The sequence below is a fragment of the Callionymus lyra genome, chromosome 10, assembly GCF_982586985.1.
Source record: "Callionymus lyra chromosome 10, fCalLyr1.hap1.1, whole genome shotgun sequence".
Taxonomy (NCBI): domain Eukaryota; kingdom Metazoa; phylum Chordata; class Actinopteri; order Syngnathiformes; family Callionymidae; genus Callionymus; species Callionymus lyra.
The window spans coordinates 9,701,831-9,712,298 of record NC_141827.1 but is presented as its reverse complement, the minus strand read 5'-3'; the positions used below and the strand labels follow the sequence as shown (position 1 = coordinate 9,712,298).

Here is a 10,468-nt window from a genome sequence, read left to right as displayed (position 1 = left end):
ACTGAGGACTTAACGTGGGCCACCAACACAACACAGCTGGTCAAGAAGGCACAGCAACGGCTGTACTTTCTGAGGAGGCTGAGGAAGTTTGGCATGTCGACAAAGATCCTCAGAAACTTCTACAGCTGTGTCGTGGAGAGCAGTCTGACCAACTGCATCACTGCGTGGTACGGCAGCTCTACGGCCATGGACCGCAAACGTCTGCAGAGAGTGGTTAAGACAGCGGAGAGGATCACCAGGTCTCCACTGCCCTCTCTGCACAGCATCTACCACCACAGAGTCCACAGGAGAGCTGCCACCATCATCAAGGACAGTTCCCACCCACAACATGGACTGTTTACACTCCTGCCCTCGGGACGCAGGTACAGGAGTGCAAAATGCAGGACCACACGCCTGAGAAACTCTTTCTAACCCACTGCAATAAGAATCATGAACAGCTGAACACTGCACTGTTGTCACTTTAAATCCATCACATGTACAGTTCCCCCTCCCTTTCTTATATTATTATTTTTTATTGTTATTTTATCTTGACTTTTTTTTGTTATGTATATTTATTTTTATTTTTTTGTTATGCCGATATTTGTGGAGGGACGGCAAAGAAAGAATTTCATTGCATAGGGAAACGTGTTTCTCGATGTATATGACAATAAACACTTTGAATTGAATTGAATTGAAATCATTAATATTTTGGGTTTTATAACATTAAATAATAACCAAAGAATCTTATGAATATTTTAAATATAATCTGCAAAATGGAACTTTAATTCAACAATTTATGTTTATATGTCGTATTGATCGCACATGAATTCTTTAGAAAATATTAATAAATCTATATACAGGTGGTCATATTTTAGTATTTTAATAACTAATTAAAATTATTATTTTCACAAATGAACTACTCGCTCCTGTTTCAAACATTTACTTAATCTTTCACTATATAATTGAACAACTATAATAGTATAATACTTTTTTAATATAATAGAGAGTATATACTACTACTAATACTTTTATTTACAAGAATAATAATAGTACAAAGTGACTCATCCAGTCGTAGAACATTTGGTTTAAAAATATTCTAAGGACTTTTCGCTTCATGGTTTGACCTTGATCTGTGTAAATGAAAGTCTCTTCCTTCGAGACAAAACATTGAAATGATTTCCATGTTGCTTCTCTTTCCAGAGCCACAGGGAGCCGTGCTCGCTGGAGGAAGACCTGCTCGCTGGAGGAAGTCCTGCTCGCTGGAGGAAGTCCTGCTCGCTGGAGGAAGACCTGCTCGCTGGAGGAAGTCCTGCTCGCTGGATGAAGTCCTGCTCGCTGGAGGAAGTCCTGCTCGCTGGAGGAAGACCTGCTCGCTGGAGGAAGTCCTGCTCGCTGGAGGAAGTCCTGCTCGCTGGAGGAAGTCCTGCTCGCTGGAGGAAGTCCTGCTCGCTGGAGGAAGACCTGCTCGCTGGAGGAAGACCTGCTCGCTGGAGGAAGTCCTGCTCGCTGGAGGAAGTCCTGCTCGCTGGAGGAAGTCCTGCTCGCTGGAGGAAGTCCTGCTCGCTGGAGGAAGTCCTGCTCGCTGGAGGAAGACCTGCTCGCTGGAGGAAGACCTGCTCGCTGGAGGAAGTCCTGCTCGCTGGAGGAAGTCCTGCTCGCTGGAGGAAGTCCTGCTCGCTGGAGGAAGACCTGCTCGCTGGAGGAAATCCTGCTCGCTGGAGGAAGTCCTGCTCGCTGGAGGAAGTCCTGCTCGCTGGAGGAAGTCCTGCTCGCTGGAGGAAGACCTGCTCGCTGGAGGAAGTCCTGCTCGCTGGAGGAAGACCTGCTCGCTGGAGGAAGACCTGCTCGCTGGAGGAAGACCTGCTCGCTGGAGGAAGTCCTGCTCGCTGGAGGAAGACCTGCTCGCTGGAGGAAGACCTGCTCGCTGGAGGAAGACCTGCTCGCTGGAGGAAGACCTGCTCGCTGGAGGAAGTCCTGCTCGCTGGAGGAAGACCTGCTCGCTGGAGGAAGACCTGCTCGCTGGAGGAAGACCTGCTCGCTGGAGGAAGACCTGCTCGCTGGAGGAAGTCCTGCTCACTGGAGGAAGTCCTGCTCGCTGGAGGAAGTCCTGCTCGCTGGAGGAAGACCTGCTCGCTGGAGGAAGTCCTGCTCGCCGGAGGAAGTCCTGCTCGCCGGAGGAAGTCCTGCTCGATGGAGGAAGTCCTGCTCGCTGGAGGAAGTCCTGCTCGCTGGAGGAAGACCTGCTCGCTGGAGGAAGTCCTGCTCGCTGGAGGAAGACCTGCTCGCTGGAGGAAGTCCTGCTCGCTGGAGGAAGACCTGCTCGCTGGAGGAAGACCTGCTCGCTGGAGGAAGTCCTGCTCGCTGGAGGAAGACCTGCTCGCTGGAGGAAGTCCTGCTCGCTGGAGGAAGACCTGCTCGCTGGAGGAAGTCCTGCTCGCTGGAGGAAGACCTGCTCGCTGGAGGAAGACCTGCTCGCTGGAGGAAGTCCTGCTCGCTGGAGGAAGTCCTGCTCGCTGGAGGAAGACCTGCTCGCTGGAGGAAGTCCTGCTCGCTGGAGGAAGACCTGCTCGCTGGAGGAAGACCTGCTCGCTGGAGGAAGACCTGCTCGCTGGAGGAAGACCTGCTCGCTGGAGGAAGACCTGCTCGCTGGAGGAAGACCTGCTCGCTGGAGGAAGTCCTGCTCGCTGGAGGAAGACCTGCTCGCTGGAGGAAGTCCTGCTCGCTGGAGGAAGACCTGCTCGCTGGAGGAAGACCTGCTCGCTGGAGGAAGTCCTGCTCGCTGGAGGAAGTCCTGCTCGCTGGAGGAAGACCTGCTCGCTGGAGGAAGTCCTACTCGCTGGAGGAAGACCTGCTCGCTGGAGGAAGACCTGCTCGCTGGAGGAAGTCCTGCTCGCTGGAGGAAGTCCTGCTCGCTGGAGGAAGTCCTGCTCGCTGGAGGAAGACCTGCTCGCTGGAGGAAGTCCTGCTCGCTGGAGGAAGACCTGCTCGCTGGAGGAAGTCCTACTCGCTGGAGGAAGACCTGCTCGCTGGAGGAAGACCTGCTCGCTGGAGGAAGTCCTGCTCGCTGGAGGAAGTCCTGCTCGCTGGAGGAAGTCCTGCTCGCTGGAGGAAGACCTGCTCGCTGGAGGAAGTCCTGCTCGCTGGAGGAAGACCTGCTCGCTGGAGGAAGACCTGCTCGCTGGAGGAAGTCCTGCTCGCTGGAGGAAGACCTGCTCGCTGGAGGAAGACCTGCTCGCTGGAGGAAGACCTGCTCGCTGGAGGAAGACCTGCTCGCTGGAGGAAGTCCTGCTCGCTGGAGGAAGTCCTGCTCGCTGGAGGAAGACCTGCTCGCTGGAGGAAGTCCTGCTCGCTGGAGGAAGACCTGCTCGCTGGAGGAAGTCCTGCTCGATGGAGGAAGTCCTGCTCGCTGGAGGAAGTCCTGCTCGCTGGAGGAAGTCCTGCTCGATGGAGGAAGTCCTGCTCGCTGGAGGAAGTCCTGCTCGCTGGAGGAAGTCCTGCTCGCTGGAGGAAGTCCTGCTCGCTGGAGGAAGACCTGCTCGCTGGAGGAAGTCCTGCTCGCTGGAGGAAGACCTGCTCGCTGGAGGAAGTCCTGCTCGCTGGAGGAAGTCCTGCTCACTGGAGGAAGACCTGCTCGCTGGAGGAAGTCCTGCTCGCTGGAGGAAGACCTGCTCGCTGGAGGAAGTCCTGCTCGCTGGAGGAAGACCTGCTCGCTGGAGGAAGTCCTGCTCGCTGGAGGAAGTCCTGCTCGCTGGAGGAAGACCTGCTCGCTGGAGGAAGTCCTGCTCGCTGGAGGAAGTCCTGCTCACTGGAGGAAGTCCTGCTCGCTGGAGGAAGTCCTGCTCGCTGGAGGAAGTCCTGCTCGCTGGAGGAAGACCTGCTCGCTGGAGGAAGACCTGCTCGCTGCGCCGGAGCTGCAGGTCCACGACCAGCTCTGTACGATATCAACAAACGCAGAGTCGTACACGATTCTGTTTCTTCTTCCACCAGTGTAGAGCGAGAGACACAAAAATAAGAGGAAGACCAAAGTGATGCCTGAGATATATTTTAGTCCAAAAAGTTGTAATTAATTAATTAATTAGAGAAGCAGATGGAGCATGAATGTTCCTCCCATGATGCAACACTAATAGACTCAGGTACGCATTCATTCCTTGTGCTATTACACTGTATAATTCTGAGTTTGTGGGCAGGAGTGAAGTGAAAGTATGATGTTATTCTATGATAATCTTTGTATCATTTTCTTTGTGTTTGCCTTTTGATCCATCCATCAATAATCTTTATATTTACTCTTTGTTCTTTGTTTGCACTTTGTTGTTGTTTTTATAAAACTGCAGTTTTTATAAAACTGCTGTCTGCTGTGAACTGGAAACCCAATTTCTCGATATCCTTCCTTCCTTCCATCCATCCATCCATCCATCCATCCATCCATCCATCCATCCATCCATCCATCCATCCATCCATCCATCCATCCATCCATCCATCCATCCATCCATCCATCCATCCATCCATCCTTCCATCCATCCATCCATCCATCCATCCATCCATCCATCCATCCTTCCTTCCTTCCTTCCATCCATCCATCCATCCATCCATCCATCCATCCATCCATCCATCCATCCACAGTATCTCTCTCTCTCTCTCTATCTATCCATCTATCTATCCAACAAGTTACACTCAATTTAAAAGTGTAACCCCCTTTCTTCAGACTCTCCCCTGAAGCTACCTTGTCAGAGCTGATCCCAACTTATTGTTAATAAGTTAATACTGATCCCCCCCCCCCCCGACATCCAAACCTGTAATTTAATGGAGACAAAAGCAACAGCTGGAAAAGTTTGAACTAACTTCAATTAACTTTTTACTATTTTTAAACCTGGACTTTATTATTATTTATTTAATTTCTTTATGAATTGAATTGAATTTTTCGAAAAACAAAGCCGTAGATGAACAAAAAAAAAAACACACACACACTGTTTCCATGCCAACCAAAGTGATTTGGGAGAATCTGAACTCATAGGTCATGCCGCTCATTAAAGGAAAGAAGAAGCGCAGCTGTCCGTCAAACATCAAAGCCTGCTGGAAGCTATTCTTCATGCACTGCAGAAACACCGAAACATAGAAATGTCAGAGCCTTCAGTCAAAGCTTCTCCTGCTCGTGGAAACAGTCAAGGTGAATATCCGGCAATTATTAACCAAACAATCGTCTGCGTGTCACGTTTATATCAGCGCCGCACACCTGGGTTTCTACATTCTTCTCCCATGTTCTTCTCTTTCTCCTGAAAAAAAAAAGAAGAGCCGGGTCTGTGGAGACAATGATAACCGCCTCTTCTGAAGATGACTTAACAAGTTATTAAAACACTCGCGGCGCCATCTAGAGCTGCCGAACAACAACGGAGACGCAACAAATTAATAAACGAGAATTTCCCCTTTGAAGAGGATTTTTCTCCTGAGATCAAACCTGAAATTATACTGTTTCAGTTCAAACTCTTAGTCGAACTCTCAGTCTTCCCGTGACAACAGTGAGACCTGGACTCTCCGGCGTGTCCTGGGTTTGCTCAAGGGCATCGTCGGGCAGGAAAACTTCCTGAGGGACCATGTGTCAAGTTCTTGACAAAACAAATATGAATTTAAAATGCCTTTTTGATGAAATATTAATCCGGTTTACACAGGTTGCTGGTCCGCTTCCAGCTCGAGTTAACCTGCAGCCTTTTCTGTGTGGAGTATCCAAGCTCTCCCTTTGCTCACAAGGGTTTACTCCGGGTACTCCAGTTTCCTCCCACAGTCCAAGATAATACAGGGGTTGATTGAGAACTCTATATTGTCTGTAGAGGTGAGTGTGTGTGTGTGAATGGTTGTGTGTCTTTGTGTGTCCCTTGACGTGGCTGGCGATATGTTCAGGGTGTCCTCTGCCTCTCACCCGAAGTAGCTGGGATTGACTAGTCACACTAACCAATAGTTACCAGCAAATGCCTCTCACCCGAAGTAGCTGGGATTGACTAGTCACACTAACCAATAGTTACCAGCAAATGCCTCTCACCCGAGGTAGCTGGGATTGACTAGTCACACTAACCAATAGTTACCAGCAAATGAGAGAGTGGTGCACTTATCTAATCTCAGGTGTGATCATGGACTTTATGAATGATAAAGTCCGTTGATATAACATCACGTTACTGAAGTAATAGCATCAAATGATTGGGAAGTAGAAAAAGTACAATAAGAATATGTAACTTGTAACTACTGTAACTAAGTAGTACTTTACTAAGTGTGTAAGATACTTTTTTTCTATACTACCAAATTGAAATTCAACAACTCAGAGTCAATAATTTAAGCATAATACATTGTTTGCCTTTTAAATTATATATATATATATTTTTAATGATTTTTGCATTTCAATTAAGCAATTAACCCTTGTGTTGTCTCTGGGTCAAGGTGACCCAAACGAATGCGTTCGTTCACCTTAATACAGGGGTTAAATTAAATAGTTTGTTGCTTTAGTTTACAAGTAATATGCAGTCATTACGTCCTCCGCAGCTAAAGCAACAATGGAATTCCGGAAGATCCCTACGATGACTGGATGACTGAGGACGAGAGGATACAGTCGACTCCAGCAAAGCTGATGTTTGGACATATTTTGGTTTCAAAACAAATGAAAAAAGTTACGTCTAGAGTGATGTGGTCTGTAAATACTAAAACACCAGAGTCAAGTACTTGACAATACTACAAAAATATATACTTGTTACTACAGTATCGTAATATATGGTATCGTGACACATAACGTAATCGCCAGATTCTTGCCATAACACCTCGATAGCATGTGTGTATTGAGTGCATTCAAATGTATAGATGAATTTAACCTAAACATGATCTCAACCAACAAGCCAACAAAAAAAACAAAGAGAGAAAATGATTCCTGCAAGTTTTTACTCTGAATATTCAGACGTCAAACACACACATTTGATATGGGCACGATATAAATAGTTGAACATGGTGAGAGTCGATGATTGTGAGCGGCTGGTGACGAGTGTCTTTCACGAGAGGTTTTTAAATCTGAAGGAATGTCTGCGATTCGAAGACAATATAAAATCCTGCTGCTGGAGTCGCGTCCCGCAGTCGTTCCGTCCAGTTGTGTTTCTTACAAAAGGGCTCGTTGTTTATTGAACTCGAGGGGGAAATACAGGCTGAAAAGGGAGAATTGAAAGTGCAATCGGTGGTCCGAAGGAGATCCACCGACAAGATTACACGACAGATAACCATCGACAGCGACCGACAGACCCCCCCCCTCCCCCCCGCATCCCACCCACCCCTCCTTCAACATGGTTATTCCTCTCCGTCCCCCAGAGGCTCCTTCTTGTCAGCAAACACTTCAGCGTCTTCTCTCGCTCCGTCCTCCGCCTCGTCCTCCTCCTCGCCCTCCTCCCTCTCGTCGCCTCCTTCCTCCTGATCCATGTCGAGCTCTTCGAAAGACGAGCCGCTGCCCAGGGACTCGTTGGAGCTTCTGTCCGCCAGGTCCCTCTGCTTGGGGTCCTCGCTGACGTCCATCACGTCCCGCAGGGGCAGCGAGGACGCCAGCGAGGCCGCCGTGGAGGCTGCCAGGGACGTCTCTCGGCTGTCCCAGGGCACGCCGCCGCTCACCGAGCTCACGTCGCTGTGAGAGTCGGCGCCTGCAACGAAAGGAAACTCTTAACAAGTGCATCAAGAAAACAAACTTTTTAAAGGGCAAACAATAGCCGAAAACCAAATTAAGCAGATAAAAGTATCTTTTTGTTCCCCTTTATAATTCAACTCTTGTGAAATCACAGTGTACACTTCTGTTTACTCCCAAGTATCCGCTATGGAAGTATATTGTATAGGTTGAATTTAACATTTCAAATGTTGTAAAAAAATTGTGTTCTCTTAAGCTTTGCATCATTTTTTTTCAACATTTTAACTCAATAATTGTATATTTAATGTTTGAATTTGCTTTTTTCAATAATCTATATAAGATTTATTTTAAGATATATATTTAATATATATATAAGGATGGGTGGACAGGTGTATGGAAAGGTGGATGGATGGATGGATGATGGATGGATGGATGGATGGATGGATGGATGGATGGATGGATGGATGGATGGATGGATGGATGGATGGATGGATGGATGGATGGATGGATGGATGGATGGATGGATGGATGGATGGATGGATGGATGGATGGATGGATGGATGGATGGATGGATGGATGGATGGATGGATGGATGGATGGATGGATGGATGGATGGATGGATGGATGGATGGATGGATGGATGGATGGATGGATGGATGGATGGATGGATGGATGGATGGATGGATGGATGGATGGATGGATGGATGGATGGATGGATGGATGGATGGATGGATGGATGGATGGATGGATGGATGGATGGATGGATGGATGGATGGATGGATGGATGGATGGATGGATGGATGGATGGATGGATGGATGGATGGATGGATGGATGGATGGATGGATGGATGGATGGATGGATGGATGGATGGATGGATGGATGGATGGATGGATGGATGGATGGATGGATGGATGGATGGATGGATGGATGGATGGATGGATGGATGGATGGATGGATGGATGGATGGATGGATGGATGGATGGATGGATGGATGGATGGATGGATGGATGGATGGATGGATGGATGGATGGATGGATGGGTGGATGGATGGATGGGTGGATGGATGGGTGGATGGGTGGATGGGTGGACAGGTGAATGGAGAGGTGGATGGATGGATTGATGGACAGGTGGATGGGTGGATAGATGGTTGGATGTACTGCATAGGTAGGTGGATGGACAGATAGATGGAAAGGTGGATGGGTGGACAGGCATATGGACAGGTGGATGGATGGATGGATGGATGGATGGATGGATGGATGATTTTTTTTTTCAGAGGAAAATGGGGAATTACATCATTACACATATAAAATGCATAAACTACTAGTTATAACTTATAGTTATTCTAAAGTGTTAACTTAAATATGAGTCTTTTCTTAACCTAAAAATATACTATAGATTTAGTTCTGCACCTTCAAGACGACCCGATGAGTATTTTCTTTAGGTCTATTAGTTTATTTGTAATTAAATGTTGCTTCATGTATGTTGATTCGAGGCTTCAGCCCGAAAATAAAACCTCATAAAATCAAACATATCGAGGTTCATCTACTCTCAACGTCTTAACTCTTTATTTGATCTGTAAATCCACAGAGACCAAGTCCAAACATTTCAAATCTCAGCAGGTTCCGAGTGCTTTCCTGGAGCTCTTCACCAACAAATCTCATCTTCACATCAAAAAAAAAGTGTGTTTTTCAGGAAATGAGTCACGCGGGACCAGAACACAATAAACACCACCTCGGCCTCCTCCTCGTCCTGCATTATCAACACCCGGCACATCCTGTTCCTACAGTGATGTCGTCTGAATCATCTATTCACGGACGTGTTGATGGGCAAACATGTCCAGACGTACATTATCTGGAGGCCGGCGGCCAGTGACGAACGGATGGGTTTTGTTATCAATAAAAGTAAAGTAAAAAAGAGAGACTGTGACCCCCATGTGACCCCGGACTGACACCAAAAGATGTTTTGTTCAAATAGCGATGATTAAAGGATTTATTCTTGTAAAATATGGAACATTTTTGTCCGTTAAACCTAATGTTTTTTTTATTCTGGTCACATAAGTACATTCAAAACTTTATCGACACGGTCACTGAACACCATGAAGGTCCAGCTTCAGCACAAGTGATAAAACAACCAATGGGATGCTTTCTTTGTCATAAGCTCCGCCCATCGAGTCGGATCACCAAAATATTTTGTCCCACTGTCAATCAAAACAGCTGAACTAATACAATGCTATAAAGAAGTGAAGCAAGAGCGTCTTTAAAGATGCTTGAAGTTATGAAGTCATTTTTATAAATTAAAACCGATTTAAATCTACGACCACTTCTGGTCCGAGGTTAGAATCCCTGATGAAGTCAGTCGCGCTCCAAGAATCTTTTGAGATCAAAATTTGCCCAAACGACTCTCTTTTAATTGGGCCCATCGGGATTATTAGCCAAGAACCCCTTGTTCTTGAAAACCTCTCCTTCACGAGCGAGGAGGGGAAGGTAGAGAGCCGGTGCTGAGGTGCAGGAATCCGAGAGTGGATGTTGAGGAAGCGGTGACAGGAAGCGCCTAAACGCTGGTGAAAAATTGATGGCGCCAACGAGAGGGTCGGACAGAGAAGAATCGACTCAGCGTGGATCACTTACCGCGACAGTAGAAACACATGAGGACGCAAACGAAAACAATCGCTGCGTTTAGAAACATCCACTAAAAATGGTGAAAAGTATTTAATTTATTTACACTCAGTCTCTCAGTTGATATATATTTATTTTTATCTTATTTACCAAGATTTGTCGTTTTTGATCTTCTTTGTGAATTGTTTTGGCTACAATGACTTCTTTCAAGTCACTTGTTAATACAGATGGCTGATC

The 10,468-nt window shown here is 47.1% G+C and overlaps 1 protein-coding gene across 1 annotated transcript in view; it reads right to left on the bottom strand.

Annotated features, from left to right (window-relative positions):
- Positions 1-6,877: 6,877 nt before the first annotated feature.
- Positions 6,878-10,468, bottom strand: part of tex264a (testis expressed 264, ER-phagy receptor a) — a 66,084-nt gene continuing 62,493 nt past the window's right edge. The window contains exon 4 of the mRNA XM_087800955.1: positions 6,878-7,634. Within this exon, the coding sequence (XP_087657081.1) occupies positions 7,291-7,634 (344 nt within the window). The 3' untranslated portion in view covers positions 6,878-7,290. The remainder of the gene's footprint in view (positions 7,635-10,468) is intronic.